The 15858-nt window shown below is 38.0% G+C and overlaps 2 protein-coding genes across 4 annotated transcripts; both read right to left on the bottom strand.

Moving 5' to 3' along the window:
- Positions 1-403: 403 nt before the first annotated feature.
- Positions 404-6241, bottom strand: si:dkey-93h22.7 (Fc receptor-like protein 3). Its single transcript, XM_012919129.4, has 13 exons — positions 6100-6241; positions 5976-6002; positions 5752-5878; positions 5488-5669; positions 5044-5227; positions 3443-3546; positions 3052-3324; positions 2650-2955; positions 2472-2573; positions 2359-2386; positions 1480-1528; positions 1314-1379; positions 404-1232 (listed from the first exon to the last, which is right to left on the bottom strand). The coding sequence occupies exons 1-13, from the start codon at positions 6128-6130 to the stop codon at positions 1164-1166; spliced, it is 1548 nt and encodes a 515-aa protein (XP_012774583.1). The 5' UTR covers positions 6131-6241; the 3' UTR covers positions 404-1163.
- Positions 6242-6477: 236 nt separating this feature from the next.
- Positions 6478-15498, bottom strand: LOC101482846 (Fc receptor-like protein 5). 3 transcript variants are annotated; one of them, XM_004538996.5, is made up of 11 exons: positions 15372-15497; positions 15257-15283; positions 13486-13767; positions 13098-13394; positions 12595-12867; positions 11372-11704; positions 10964-11014; positions 9146-9256; positions 9027-9051; positions 7974-8061; positions 6478-6695 (listed from the first exon to the last, which is right to left on the bottom strand). In XM_004538996.5, the coding sequence occupies exons 1-11, from the start codon at positions 15475-15477 to the stop codon at positions 6675-6677; spliced, it is 1614 nt and encodes a 537-aa protein (XP_004539053.2). In that variant the 5' UTR covers positions 15478-15497; the 3' UTR covers positions 6478-6674. The 3 variants fall into 3 exon arrangements, 2 of the variants coding, with proteins under 2 accessions (XP_004539053.2, XP_076741254.1); XM_076885139.1 differs by lacking the exon at positions 10964-11014; XR_190877.5 differs by lacking the exons at positions 6478-6695; positions 7974-8061; positions 9027-9051 and adding an exon at positions 10387-10522 and having other exon boundaries at positions 15372-15498.
- Positions 15499-15858: the final 360 nt, after the last annotated feature.

Below are 15858 nucleotides of genomic sequence, written 5' to 3'. Positions count from 1 at the left end.
CTTGTGTTATTATCTGAAAATTTCACAGCAATGACACAAAATTTAAGTTATTATCTAATTTAGAAAAATAAATTTTAGATATTTGAATTTTTAAAAGTAGATAATAACCCCAGATTTTTACTCATAGACGACGTATAGGTGGCAAAAAAAAAAGTATTTTTTTCCAGTGGTAGATACAAGCTTACACAAATGGCGGCAACATTGTGCAGAACAGAAAGTGTGCAAAGTTTCTAAAAAACATTTTAGAAACAAATTGATTATTTGTCAAGTAACCAAGTGGTTTTACTGACTATAGTGGCCATAAGCTCATTCATGTATGACTAAAATTCACAAATTTTATAATGTAGTCAATTATGTGTTTCAAAAGTCTTTATCCAGAAATGAGTTAAGACAAACACGAATGTACAAACGAAAGATGATTTATTTAGAGAATTCTTGTATTAAACGTTTTACCATTCCACCCCCCCCCCCCCCCGCCCAAAAAAAAAAAATTAAATTTCTATGCTAAATTATATGCTATCATCATTTTTCACACCAAAATATAGATGAACTGATAACTTTGTAATAGTTTGACCAACAAATAATTACAATAAAATCATCATAGCCCAGACACAGTCTGAACAAATTTGTTGTTTTTAAATGTGTAATATTTAATATTTTCTGCAACACTCGGAGCTTGCTATATCCTGGTTTGTTAGCCAGTTTTCACTGCAAAACATTACAATGTAGAGGTTACGAGTGAAAATCATGATAAAAATAAACAAACCAAACAAACACATTAATTACCCCACATAACTTTCCTTAATCCATGCATACAAATCGCCCAATTCCTGTAAAGCACAAAGAAAAGCCGTGGAACAAGTAAACTGACAAACTCGTGTTAGAAAATAATTTTGCAATCAAAAATTATCACACAGGCACATATAAATATACAACTGGGGTCAAAAATGATTCCACTGGTTAAAGAGAGTTCTTTCTTTCTTAATTTTGTTTCCCTCATCCTCATCAGTATTAAACTTGGCACCTCTGACTTAACTTGTCCTTCACAATGTTTTACAGATAACTGGTAAAAGTGCTCATGCTGTAAGGACGCTGCAGCACTGACCAAATGTTTATTTCACTACAACAGTTCACGTTTAGAGAGCAAACATCCACGTAGTTCTTTAAACTGGTTCATCCTTCAAAGTCTTCTTCTGAATCTGGGGCCATTCATCTTCAGAGGATTCAGATGCCTGAGGGGAGAAAACAAACAAAATACTTCAACGGCTTGTTTATCTCTAACTGGGTAACAAAAGAAACGTATCTGGCCTCACCTGATCGAATTCATCCTCTCTCGCTGCTTTCAGCAGATCAGAATCATCACTGTGGACTGAAAAGTCCTATAAGAAGACATTATTGAGTGGTGCTTACTGTGCTGGGAGTAAAGTGGTACAATACAATCAGTATGTCATTGAATGCACTAAAGAAATCGCCACTTACCAGCTCGTCCTCATATACAGCTTTGCTTCTCTGCATCTCCAAGCTCCACCTGCAAAGAGACAAAATGCACATGTAGGCTACAGCTGTCTTAAGAATGATTAAGTGTGCAAGCACAGACATTTTTATAGTCCCATACAAGGGAAGGAGAGAAAGGGGTGTGAAAAAAGTGGTCAAATTCAAAACAACTACAGTTACTTTAATACCCCAAAGTGATTCAATCTCCACAGACTTCCATGTTATTCATTTTATTTCATTCGTTATTTATATCTTAAACTGCTGTTAGGTTGTTGAAAGCTGACCCATTTTAGTGAAGTCAAAAATAAGTAAGTAGCATTTCATGTGACATTTTTTATAAGACACATTGATCACTTGTTTCAGTTCCATTATCATAAAAAAAACCCCAACTTTTCCAAATTTCCAAACCACAGCACCCCATGTTCAATCTTAGCTCCCCAAATCTTACATGTCATTAAAGACAGGATCACAAATGTACTCATAGCTCTCTGGTAACCCTGTGATGGTGAGTCTTAACTGTAGACAAGAAGGGTGTAGCATCTAATATACAGTAGAGTTTTTCCCTTGATAGCTTTAATATTTAACCACAAACAAATAAGAATCTAGGCTTGAACATTACATTCATTGTTGCTGTTCTTTGAAAAGCCGCTGTGCTGCAAAAGGAAAACAGGAAGCAGGGCCACTTTACTTTGTTACTTATAGTCCACCATTGTTTCTTTCAGTGGCCTATGGTGGATAACACCCCAATAAAAACAAAGAAAAACCTGACTCTGGAGGAAGTAGCACAGTTCCCTTCACATAGGAAGCATTGACATTATAGTTACTATACTTTTCAGCAGTTTCAGAATTAAACAAAGAACTCACAGAGACTTTTCTCCATACTGCCTCTTCCCTGAAACGAAAGTGAATAATGTTATTTCTCAGCAGCAAATGCAAAGGCTGCAAAACGAGATGAAAGAAAAAGCATCTGTACTCACTGAAAATCACTCCAATCCAGCAACAAGCAGACATCAGGAAAATCAAAAAGGCAAAACTTCCAAATACAACTCCCACTACAAAGTCAGGAATGCGGTTCAGCACTAGAGGGGGAGGAAGATGAAGAGATGATTTAAGCTGTCACCTGGTATCTGTATGTTTGACTCAAATCAACTGTACCTTCTTTATCCAAATATCGTCTCTTGCTGCTTATGGCGGTGCTGTTGTCGAAGCTGTCTGATACTTCACAGTAGTACGTCCCGGCGCTTTCCCTCCCCACAGATAGCAGGAGTATCGATCGTTGTGGCATCTGGTCCACCACATAGTAGTAGGTTCCTCGATCCTGTAGGAGGGTTTTGTCGTGGAACCACTGATAGTGTGGATGTGATCCCTTCTCGGCTTTGCAGTAGAACCTCAGGCCAGTTACAGCGTAGTTTTCTCCAGTGTCGTAGTCATAATGCATTGTCACAGGTCCACTAACAGGGACTGTTGGATGCCAGAAAGGGATGTCAAGACAAATAGATGTTAACTGTAAAAACACATGCTTATCTCAGTAATTTCTTAACAGTTTTAAAAACATACCAACATGCAAGGGCAACCACTGACTGTATGTGGTCTGTTCTCCGTTGCTCGCATCGCATCTGAAAAAGCCTAAGTGGCGGTCCATGACCAAAGGAAGCTTAAATACGGAATGTCTCTTTTCCACTGTCATGTTGAAGACCTGCTCTTTCCCACGGTACAGCGAGTAGGTGATAGGCAGATCTCCTCGTGTTGAGTTACAGGCAACCATCGCAAAATAATTTTGTGGCTCTTCCTTTAACACAGTGAAGGAGATGTCAGGGGTTGACACAAACTCTGAAAGAAGAGTAAGAAGAGTGATGTTATTTTGTTGATCTGCTGTCAAAAAAACAAACCATGATGAATTTACGAAAACATGACCAGAAGGATTTTTCCCCACAAAATGAGTGCTAACCTTTGACTGTGATTTCAATTTCAGAGCTGTTGGAGGTGAAGACTGTTTTGTTGAAGACGTTGGTAGCCACACACTTGTAGGAGCCACTGTCTTGAGGATTTGTTCTGAGGGTGACAAAGAAAACTATTCCTGTAATATTTGAATTTATTGTTTCCATAGACTGTACAGGAAAAATAGGTGTCAATATATGGCCAGCAGGGGGCAACTCCTCCAGTTACGTAAAAGAAGTCTAGAGGAGTTCTAGAGTCTATGAGAGATTGACTCTTAAATCATTTTCTGATAAGTTTATGGTCTAATCACACTAGTTTCAGGTCCCTGTTAGTTTCTGTTAGAGTCAAAAGAAGAATATCAGGTATGCTTTAGGGTGGGCCTACCTGGTAAATTAAAAACCTTGTATCTGTCAAAACATTTGGTCTGAATGACTGTTTTATAAATTAGCTGATGATTTCTTAATCAGTCTTAAATGATTATTCTTAATGGTTATGCAATGTTTTCTCTTGTTTAAACTGACAAACAGCAACATCTATGGTGGCCCTGAGAGGCCAAACGGACTGCAACTTAAGAAAACACCAGCAACAAGAAAAACGCTGCAAAAGCACACAAAACACAACGGAGATAGGAAAAAAGAAAACATAAATAGGAAAAAACAGATTTCCAAAAGCACAAGGGAAGTGTTTCTGGGGAGACAATAAACCGACGGACCAGTTGCAGGAACCAAAATATGCTAAGAATTGCGCTGGGAGACACTTGTGGAGAAGTGGAGGATCTATCGGTTTTGTGAGGAAAGAAAAGATGAGAGGTAAGTGTGTTAGTCTAACTATTAGCCTAAAAATCCGTCATCAGTATTATATGAATCATGATAAAACACACCTACCATGTTTTGGGTTCCTGCAACATGTCCGTCGGGTTATTGTCTCCCCAGAAACACTTCCCTTGTGCTTTTGGAAATCAGTTTTTTCCTATTTCTATTTTCTTTTTTCCTATTTCCGTTGTATTTTGTATGCTTTTGCAGCGTTTTTCTTATTACTGGTGTTTTCTTAAGTTGCAGGCCTCTCAGGGCCACCGTAAAACATCAGACATTTTGGCCCATTCTTCTTTAAAATACTACTTGATTTAATTGAGTTTTAGTAGTATTCATTTACGCACAGCCCTTTTAAAGTCCTGCCACAGCATTTAAATCAGAACTTGATTCTTTTCTTTTTCAGTCATTCTGTTGTAGATTTGTATGTATGCTTGGAATCATTACATGACCCAGTTTGGGCAAAGCTTTAGCTGTTGGACAGATGGCCTCACATTTGACTGTGCAATACTTAGAGGTGTTCATGAACAACTCAATGACTGAAAACATCTGTTGTTGCAAAACCAGCCCAAATCATCAGCTCTCCATCATGCTTGACAGTGAGTATGAGCTGCTGGCTGTGTTTGTATTTCACTAAACTTAAACTTGGTTGCAGTTGGTGATGATCAGGTAATCAAGTGCGTTTGATTTGCAGCACGTGGTTTTTTAGATAATCCTACGCTGTCAGAAGCTCAAATGTAAGTGGACTGTTGATTATTAGTAACATGCACCTGCTGGATTGCTTCATTTGATTGTCACTAACCTGTAGATCGTGAGCTGGTTGTCATAAATACGACGGAGGGAAGACGGCGATACAAGCTGATCACTGTGCAGCCATTTGTAGGAGATATAATTTCCAGCGCTAAGTTGACAGATTAGCTGAAGTGTTTCTCCCTCAAAGAAGTCATCTGGACCAGAATTGATGATCTGTGCACCTTTCACCGGCTCTGCAGGACAGACACAAGAACAGGCTGAGATCATGGTGCACTTTCTGAACAACAGTAATGCTTATTGATACTGACTACTGTTTCCCCAAACTTCAGCCCCCAACTTCAAAAACAAAAGCAGTTATGTTTTTTTTTTTATATCCAAAGCACTGGTGAAACACAATGAAACAGTTTTATTAAAAAAATAATTAAAAGATAATAAAGACAGCCCAGAGTGATAGTCAGCAACTGTTTATATGCATATAAATAAAGGGACTCACCGATAACCTTTAAATAGTGTAGGTTGCTGGATGTGGAATTAATATGAGAGATGGAGCGGTTTTGTACGCTAGCCACACACTTCAGATAGCCGTCATAACGCTTTTTGATAACCATGGGAATGTTTGCGGCCTCCCCTTCCAGTGAAGTGTATTCACCCAATGCCTTGTTGGGGTCATCCTCCCTGTAAAAAGGGTAGTAATTAGAAAAATGTCATCATTTAATGTAACGTGTCTCACCACAGTGGTTAAATTGAATGTACCCACTTAAATATCTGCAGCAGGATTTCGTGATTTATCGGGTGGTTCGGCACTTCACATTGAAACTCTACATACGTTTTCACCAAAGCCTCATTGGGGCCATACAGTTGTGGATGCCCCAGAAAAAACTGACCTATAAAGAATAGAAGGAAAGACAATGAAAATATCACAAAAAGAATCAACAACAACACAATTAAAATACACACATACAAACAGTAACGCTCACTTACTGCTTTCCTTAAAGCAGCAGCACAACCCTGCAGGGATGAAAAAACGAGAAAGAAACTAAAGAGATTGGAAGATTTTAACATTGCGAAATATTAAGTTTACTGTGGTTCCCTTTGTGTTGCTTACCCAGAATGACCACAAAGAAGGAAGCAAGCATCTTCTGGAAAAACAGACTTTAATACAACATTAGTCCTTGAAAATTATTACAGGGAGCTGCTGTCAGACACAAGTGTGACAGTTGTCAGTTTTAAACTGTGTGTTTAGGCAATGCATGTGGAAAAGTACGCACACACCCTCTTCGAAACATGTGCAAATAACTGATAGTGTTACTCTGGACCTCCCTGCTCCGTGCCTCTGTCATATCAGCTAATTAACTGGTGTTGTTTGCTATGAATATCACGTGAAACACAGTGTAAAGTAAAACTGAAAGTAAGTGTTGTGATGTGTTTTTGCATTATTTTAATAAAAAAAAAAAAAAAAAGCAAAAACACCAGAAACAAAAAGTAATCTAATCATTAAAAATTTATTTGCATCAAAATAACAGTATACAGGAGGTAGGCAATGCAATTTCGCACTTGTCTATAACTGAATGTTCCAACAGTGCCATGTAGAAAGTTCAGTAACCCAAGAACATTAAATATGAACATAATATAAACATTTAAAATTAAATATTGTATTAGGAGGTGAAGGAGTCTTGTGCATTATACTGTGACCTCAGTGATCTGAAAGAGAGAGAGAGAAATATGTTACAATCACATCTAAGGGAGCTGATTTTGGCTTAAATGCAACTTTTTCTGCTCACTTTTTTTTTTTATTCTTGGATCCAGAAAAAACAGTTTTGCATGACTGACAGTTCAAAATAAGTGCCTTTGTGCAGTCACACATCTAAACACACGAACACACGAACAACAGAGAGCGAGGACTCTCAGGAACTGTTTTTGTTATTAGCTGGCACCACACATGAAACATCAGGGCACAAGCACACATACCAGTAGTTATGCAGGACACTGGTGTTGTGCCAAAAAGTGATTTCCAATGTCTTTGTGTTTTGTTTTTTTAACGTCTAATATCGTCGCTTATTTTAGCAAATAGACTGTATTGAACAGGATTTATGAAGGATTTTTACGTAAAACAAGGAAATGACTTGTTTTTGAAGTATTTTATGACTCTGCATATTTGTGCCAATATTGTCATCAATCCAGTCCTTCTTGTTTACTTCCAGTAAGTTTTTAGAACTGTGATGTTATATTTGTTACAGTTTCTGCTGCCTCCTCGGCTAGATCTCTCTTGAAAAACACATTTTTAATGTCAATGACACTTTTTACCTGGATAAATAAAGGATATATACTGTAAAAGTCTGGTTGCAGCAGCTGCTTTTTGATAGGAATGCTCTTTCTGGCTCTAAATTACTTGATGTGATCGATATATATGGTGATATGACTCACCTATTTTTGACAGATTTTAGGTCAAAAAGCCATTTATAACAGCTTAAATTCCCTCAATCATTTTTTGGCAAATGCCAGTGTGGAGGTTATGGTGTAGAGGTTAAGAACTGACAAATAAATTAATGTTTTCTTGTTACAGTTAGGAACCATTGGTGCAGCTCACTAGTCTGTGGGTTTGGCATCTTCAAAATCTTCATGTAGTTTACATAGTTTGAGTCTGAAAGCTTATGCTATATATTTATGTCTCCTGTACACTGATTATTTCTTATCAGTTTGTTCAAGCATGTGTGATTTCCTATCAGATTCCAAAAATATCCCCCTGAGAAAAATATAGAATTTGTGCTCAGAACAGGAAAATTGACACACTAAGGAAAGTGGAGAAAAATGTGTTCCTTGTTTTATGTACCAAATGCAGTAGTTCTTTACAGAAATCCTTCAGTGAATTTACATATACTTATTTCTTAATTATAGGAAAGAAAGGGACATTAAGAGTGTGACTGGACACTAACATTTCACTGATCCTGAATAGTAGTATTATAGTTTTTGCTTGCATACCTGATTTTGAACATCACAATCTGTAGCAGTAGTATCAGCCATATTTCCCCCTGACTGGGGCGTCAGTTCAGACTGGAGTGCATCAGAGCTGGGGTGAGATGGCACAAACATTTATGAAGAGGATGATGTAACTAACAAACAGTCCTTCCTTAGCGTTAAACAGTTTATAAAAGAAAATATGTAAAGAATGCACATGCAAATAATAACACAACAACAAAAGAGCCATATCAAAGTCCAGATATTTTAGATATGAGCCCGTTCGTGGTTAAAATATTTTGAAAGGCCAGAATATCTATATTCCATCGAAAAGCATAAACTTTGAAAGTTTCCAAGCAATAAGCAATAAGCTCAACTCTGTGCTGATCTCTTTTAAAGCACATTCGGTTCAGGTCATTTAAAAAAATTGAGCCACTTTGCAGCTGAATCGAACCCGTCTGACTCTTCAGAAATTAAGTCAAACTCCAAGATGCTTTGACTGTAACAGCTTACCTATGGAGGTAAAGCTCAGTGACATTTGAATATATATTTTTTTAAAGCATACAGACTTGCTTTAATGTGATTATGTCTCAGTATTTCATTGTAAGGTTACTGTATTTCAGCTGTTTTTATTATTTTCTGTTTCATCGTTTGTGTTTTCTGTCTTTTTTTGTTATTCTCTTTCCAGATTTTTACTTATTTTTACTTAATCAATTTAGCTGCTGGGTTGTCATGTAAATTCCTTCTTTAAAGTGTTTCATGAATAAAACAATAAATAAAAATATTTGTTATTATTATCTGCCCCCCCCAAATACACTGCAATGAATTGCATGATACATTTTTAAGGAATAAACTGCAGAACAATACCACATGTAGCAAATATGATACAAACTACAACTCTTATATGCAAATTAGTATTTAATTTATTTTTTTTTACTTCATCAGAAAGTTCGCTAAATACTCCATTAAAAAAAAGAATTTTCTTGCATTATTTCATTTTTCAGGCTTTAAAGTGTTATGTAAATATAAGATGATCACACTTAGTTATAGTTGGAGTGTTTCAGGTGTAAAACTTACTTTGCTGGAACACTGTTGGTATGAGCTGGAACAACAGATAAGATGACAAGAAGACAAGAAGTTTTAATAGGAATTCCTGCGTGTGTACCAATCAGTGGATTCCTGGTTCTCACACACACCTTGCTTGTTTTCAAACATCTTGTACACGCAGGCTGAACCCACTGCTAGCATGAGGAGAACGAAGCAGCAGAATGCGATGGTGACAGCTTCTGTGATGTTCATGCAAAAACCTGAAAGAGATGAGACGAAGACAGTTTCACACTCTGAGGCAGCGCACACACTGCTGCACAAAAGTTTAGGGTCACCTGTGACATCTACAAGTTTGAATGAACTGCATATTTGTTTTGAAATAAAATAGTATAAACTGTACCAGAAATGTTGCAAATGACAAGCAATAAGCAATAAAACGTTATCAATCAATCATTAATGACTTTTAAATGACAGTTACATTTTTACGCAATTTTGTTTTCATTAAAAAGGCCAAAGGCTATTCTAACAAAGGAAGAACATTCAATGCTGGAAACTTGCAGGACTGAGCAAGAACACAAAGAGTCTCCTGACAGAGACACAAACACCTCATTGTCTCCCTTTATCAAATGTTTCCCACAAACCTCGAGCTGCAAAATTGCTACAGATGTCCAAATATGTTTGGATTAAAAAGAAGAAAATTTGTGTAAAACAGAACAAATCTGTCAAGCCTCATGGAGGAAATGTTCTGGTTTGGGGTATGATGTGGAGGTAAATATAAGATTTGTGCAGATTAAAATGGATTTAGCTGACAGACGTTTAGGATCGCTCTTGTCGGGAGCCAGCTTCCTCGTACAACAGGTCAATCAGCACAGATCCAAAATATGCAAGAATTATGTAAGAAAGAAACAGCTGGTTGTATGTCTGGCTGGGCCACCAAACACATCTGTTTTTGCCTATTGAGGTGATGTTTTTGCATCTATTCAGTACCCATGAAACCAGTCTCACTTGTAGGTGGTGCTTTGTGTACAATGGAGTTCACAAACAAAAAGCCCGCTGAAATTCACTTTCTTTTAAAAAGTGCAATGCAAAAAACTCAAAATCTGAAAAAAGGGGGTGAGAGCAGAAGATCGCGATAGAGACTGCACTAGGATCAGAACAGGAAGTTTCACTAACGCTAAACAGCCAAAGCAGGTTATGTCACAAAGACAGGCAGAGCTACGTGGGGGTGGGGGGCACAGGTGAACACAACTGACAACAGGTGAGAATAATGAGGACTCAAAAGAAGACAGACAGGAAACAACGCTGACACAGGGCACAGGAGAAAACATCCTTCAAAGTAAAAGCAGAGAATAACCCAAAGAGACTGACAGGCATGAATACTGACACCTACTACTAACAAGATGACGCAGGAAGCACAAGGGGGGCTATCATGATAATCAAGAACCCTCTTTTCTTCTTCTTCTTTCAGCTGCTCCCTGTAGGGGTCTGCCACCATCTCACCCTATCCCTAGCATCCTCTTTTAATCCTAAATGCAAGAAATCACAAACCAAAACTTATTACTAAAAACAAAACAAACAAAACTAAAACAAAACCAGACCTAAGATTTGTAATACACTAGAATGACAAAGGAAGCATAACAGGAATCCTAACTATAATCACAAAAATCAAGACTTTAGACACAAAGAAAGGGTGGAAAAAAAAAGAAAATTAAAGAATTCAAAAAAATGAATTACTGACAATCAATGAAGACTACAATGCTGTAACTCTACTCCTTGGACAAAAGTAGAATTTAAAGGGCAAAATAACTTCAAATTCATTATTTAATCGACTGTACTTTTCATCACTCTGCACTTTCATTTAATAAATACAAATATTTTAAAATATTTAGATTTTTTTTTTTTTTTTTTTCATGACCCCAAACTTTTGTGCAGAAATAAGATTAATAAAACAAACAAAATATTTTTACTTTGACTTGGTGGCGTTTCGGTTGAGGACGCTGCTTGAGACATGGAGTTGACTGAAGGCATAAAAAGTGCAGAAACCCACAGGAAGACACATTTATATTAAATGATGCATGTGAACAAAAGCCTGGGTTGAACAGAAATCCTTTTTAAAGCATAATTTGGCCTTCTTGGAGAGAGCTAGACAAAAAGCTCAATACCACACTCATGTCTGGACTGTGGCATAAAGATTCAAGGGACGGTCTTAAGGTGGAAATGATCTATCATGACTGCTTATTTCAATTGGTACTGTATGTTTTCTTGCAGAGAACCATTACATGGAGTTTATAAACCTCAATAATAAAGCAAGTTAGTATACTTCCCAAAATGACTACTCCACAAGTTTTACTCCTCTCTTAGTCCTGGTCTTTCACCTGTGACTTGGACCAGCTCAGCTGCACTCTCCACCCAGGGCCCAGAGTCATCGTAGCTGTCCCTGGCCCTGCAGCGGTAATACCCAGACTCCTCAGGGCTGAGCTTAGTGAGGATGAGGGATCGTCTTCGGTCAGCGAAGGCAATGTGAGGCAGGATGGGCTGAGTGTGGGAATCCGGATGAGACTCAGAGGGAAGGACAGAGTCATTGAAGAGCCAGGAGATGTAAGGAAAAGTTCCTCTGCTGACGTGACAGCTCAGCCTTGCTGTAGTCAGTTTGGAATCAGCTGTGTACAGATATTCCACCTCCACTTTCACATTTCCTCCAACTGGAACTTGACAGACAAAGAAGAAGGAAGAGAGGGTCACAAATCTCACATAAAATATAGACTTCATGTAAAACATATCAATGCAGAGGTGTCTTAAACATGCAGTCTTTCTAATGGCCAGCAGGGGGCGTTTCGTCTGGTTGCAAAAACAAGTCTAGAAAAACGACGCTTTCCTCATGAATTTGTGCTCTTAGGTTTGAGTCTACTTGTCTTGGTCCTGTGTCTGTCCTTACTTAAGAGTTTTCCTCTTTGTGATTTTCTCTATTCTTGTAATTCTAGTTTCGTTTTTTTTATTATGTGTTTGAGCTTTTTAATTTTTTCATAGGTTGAGTTTTCAGTTTGTTCCCATGTCTTGTTGTTAATTCTTGGTCTGTGGGAGCCGTGTTTATGTTTTAGTTACTTCCTGTTTTATTTTGGCAGCGTCTGTGTGTTTAGTATTTAGTTTTACTTCTCTGTCTCTTCCAGGTGTCTCTCACCTCTTTGTGGATATAGCTGCTGCCTTCCTTTGTCGGCCTGTTCAGTTCAGTTCTCCCTGCTGATTATGCTTTATGACTTTTTCAGACATTTGGATTCATTAGTTGATTCTCTGTTGTGGATTTTCATAAACCTCAACTAAATAACGGTCAGTCTTTTGTTTTGGATCCTTTTCTGCATCAACACTTACTGAACGCAACTTCAATTCAGTTCAGTTTTATTTAAATAGTGACAAATCACGATGGAAATCCTAGATAATCCCCCGATCTGAATCGTTTACACATTGAACTTCATATTGTATTGTAATGTAAGCATCTCTAATGGGCAACAGGAGAAAGAATGCACCTTTAAGTCACTTTTGCATTGGTTGCATCCATCTACAGTCTATGGTAAAGACCGAGATCATTCACACATCTTCATACCTACTTCCAGGTTCACAGGCTCACTTGTGAGGTCCTGATTCTCAGTTTTCACCCGGCATCGTGCCTCTCCCATGTCCAGCTCGGGGACTACGACTACAAGGAACCAGGCAGCCAGGGTCTGAGCTGCTGTGACGGAGTTCACTTCTTTACCGTCTAGTAAAAGATACAAGTTCACCGGAGGGCTCCCTCTTGTTGACCAGCACGTCACATTGCCATGGTAACTGGTTCCCTCTTTATGAACGGAGAAGGAGATCTCTGGCTTTGAAACATAGACTGGTGCGGGAGGAAGGAGGAAGAGTTTTAACTTCACTGAAATGGAAAAAATATCAATCCCTCAGTGCTAATGAAAACTCATTAAAAATGCCCTCTGGGAACATTACAATGGACCTAATTGCATGCAAATCTATTCAGTGTTTCATGAGATATTTCTGAACTAAACTGGCTGATAGCGCCAAGTAGCAAACGTAGTATTTATAAACTTTGTAAATTCTGTTAATATGTACCTTTGATTGTCACCTGGACCTCTGTGCTGCTGGAAATCCTTTTGATCCCATTCACGCTGGACCAAGCACTGCAAGAATAATTTCCAGCATACTCAGGAGTTACCCTCTCCACCAGCAGCTTGTTTTCCACAAAGTGGAAGGAGAGAGAAGTCGAAGATGTTATTTCCTTCCTGTTAAAAAACCAGCTGTAGGAAAGGTTGGACCCCATTTCAGCGTCACAACTCAGGGCCATGCGTGACCCCTCGTATGCAACTGGGGGGAAGGGTTCAGAGGTCACTCTGGTATATGATGGTGGAGCTGGAAATCAGGGAATAAAAGACAGTTGGTGAAGAAAAGGGGAAAGTCAGTTGAGTAAGCTTTAATAAACTACCCAACATCCGATACTCACTGACTACTCTCAGCTTAATGCTATTGCTGATTTCTCTGGTTCCTCCAGCTGTGGCCCTGCAGTGGTATGACCCTTCTGACGCTGCAGTTACTTTGATAGGGAATGATGCAACTTGGCCACCTTGAAAATCTCTATTGCGGCCAATTCGCACACGTCCATCCTTTATCAGCTCATAGATGACTGGTGGGGAGACGTTAGATGCAACACAACGGAAAACCACCCTCGGGCCACTGAAGGCCAGGTCAGGACCAGTCAGCACCGGGCGAAAAGAGCTTGATCCACCTAAAGAAGCAAATGAAACAACTGTGCATGCAAACTTGAAACTATAAAAAGATTTAAAACTATGCTCAATAACACCGGCTAAGTACCGTTCAGTCTATGTTGCTACTCTTACCTGTGACCTTAAGCTGTGTGTAGTGACTGAAGGAAGATTGTGGGTTGAATTGTAGAAATTAGGTTCTTAAAAAGGGTGACTGGGGTCGGCCTCAGAGACAAGGTGATGAACTCTATGATATGTTTGCTCAGCGTAAAGATGCTATTCAGCATCAACATGCAGCGACCTAGGTAAGTGACTTTGAGCGTACAATTGTGGTCAGAAGTTTATTTACAACTTGCGTGGGCATGGGTTTCATTGTAATATTGGACTTTTAATGATTTATTTGAACTGTTTTTCCCAGGCTGTAATGTTAGTACGACACTGGTACAAAATTATAGATACCTTTGATGTATGGAAAAAACATATGTATGTGGAATTTTTTCCCCCCTTCCTGATTTCTTAGTTTTGTTTTGTTTTTTTTTTAAATATTCGTCACTCTTTAAAGTTTCAGATAATCAAAAACATTTTTAATGTTAAACTAAGAAGTAAATGCAAAAGCTCTCCAAACCTACCTGGACTTATCTGGAAAGGTAATTTCCCCCGCTTGTTAAATCATGAATTATTTGGGAATTTTTAAAAGCTGATTTCATTTTCACTAGCCACACCCAGGCCTGATTACCGGCAGACCTGTTGCATCAAGAAATCACGTAAATACAACCTTTGAGAGGTGATGTTAGAAGAGATTCAGATTATCTGAGGCAACTGTGTGATGATATCATGTCAAAATGGACCAAAATCTCAGAGGGATGTTTACAGCACTTTGTGGAATCACAAAAGCTTTTCAGGCCATGTTAGGCAAAATTCAATGAGTTGTGACACAAATTACAAAAAACATTCATTTCTTTAAAATTAAGAGTAATATGTAATCTATTACTTTTCTTTTAGTAACAACCCCAGCAATGGTGATTTGCACCTTACAGGGACCAGTCTTTAACTGCTGTTGGCAATTTTGTACATCAATAATAATAAAAAGGTCCTAAATCACATACAGGACACTCATTAAGCCATTTTGCTTTATAGAATTTGAAAAGTGGTTTTCCTGGTATTACCGACTACTGACTGATATCTGTAATTACAGCCAGCAGACACAGGGAAAACAAAGACACATTAGAAGTTTTATGCTGTGAAACAGCAGGGATAACCACAGCACCACTATGCTGACTGATACAAAATGAAACACATCAGACATTATTGAATGCTTTTCATTAAAGTGAACAATAAAACTTTAAAATCTAAAGAAAATATCAACTTTCTTGTTGTTTTTGTTCGAACACTGACTGTCCACATTACTGTAACCTTGTTTCTGAGAGTATTTTTAAGAAGCAAACATCTGAAAAGCGTGAAGATCTCTGTCATCTTAGCCACATATCTTAAGCACCCAGTTAACACACTTACTTATCTTGACGAGGAAACTTGCCACAGCTGGAAAAAACAACACACACATTAACAATATTATTCAATAATAACAATAATAAATTTTCCCAGTTTTACATCAAATTAATCAACTCACCCAAAACTGGCAAAAAATTAAGAGCCTGACGTTTCTCCATAACCCTCTCATGTACCTTTGGGCATGGTTTCTTCAGCTTGCCAAGGCTTGCAAGGGTGTTACACATGTGTTGCAAGCAGATAACATACTGGGCTGTTAACTTCATTTTAAGGATCTCTGTGATGTCAAATGCAAATATAGCTAAAATGTGCACAAAGATTTTGATCAAATTGGAGAAAAACATGCACAGTCAATATTAAAGGACACAGTGAGGCCACAGTTAAAGTCTTTGAGTGACCGTGACCACCATACTTTCAACATATTTTGTTTACTCTACAAGTGTATGTGCATACATTCCTTATGTACAACAAATTGTATCCATAACCTGCATAAATCCACACCACACCCAAGATGTTAGGAGAAATAAAAGAATGAGCCTGCTTCCTTTTGATGAATAGTTTAAATGCTTTTGATTAACATGTCAAAAACATTCAATACAGTTAAAGTG

Source organism: Maylandia zebra, linkage group LG6 (genome assembly GCF_041146795.1).
Source record: "Maylandia zebra isolate NMK-2024a linkage group LG6, Mzebra_GT3a, whole genome shotgun sequence".
Classification (NCBI taxonomy): Eukaryota; Metazoa; Chordata; class Actinopteri; order Cichliformes; family Cichlidae; genus Maylandia; species Maylandia zebra.
The sequence above is the reverse complement of the archived record's forward strand: the minus strand, read 5'-3'. Positions and strand labels throughout refer to the sequence as shown.

What these genes read in the sequence shown, in the direction of transcription:
- si:dkey-93h22.7 (XM_012919129.4), bottom strand. Translation starts at nt 6,130, where the DNA reads ATGCTTGCTTCCTTCTTTGTGGTCATTCTGG. An exon ending in ATCCTGCTGCAGATATTTAA is followed by an intron (nt 5,670 to 5,751) that starts GTGGGTACATTC and finishes CCCTTTTTACAG; the next exon opens with GGAGGATGACCCCAACAAGG. An exon ending in GAGAGGATGAATTCGATCAG is followed by an intron (nt 1,233 to 1,313) that starts GTGAGGCCAGAT and finishes TTCTCCCCTCAG; the next exon opens with GCATCTGAATCCTCTGAAGA.
- LOC101482846 (XM_004538996.5), bottom strand. Translation starts at nt 15,477, where the DNA reads ATGTGTAACACCCTTGCAAGCCTTGGCAAGCTGAAGAAACCATGCCCA. An exon ending in AAGTTTCCTCGTCAAGATAA is followed by an intron (nt 13,768 to 15,256) that starts GTAAGTGTGTTA and finishes TTGCTTCTTTAG; the next exon opens with GTGGATCAAGCTCTTTTCGC. An exon ending in CGAAACGCCACCAAGTCAAA is followed by an intron (nt 9,257 to 10,963) that starts GTAAAAATATTT and finishes CATCTCTTTCAG; the next exon opens with GTTTTTGCATGAACATCACA.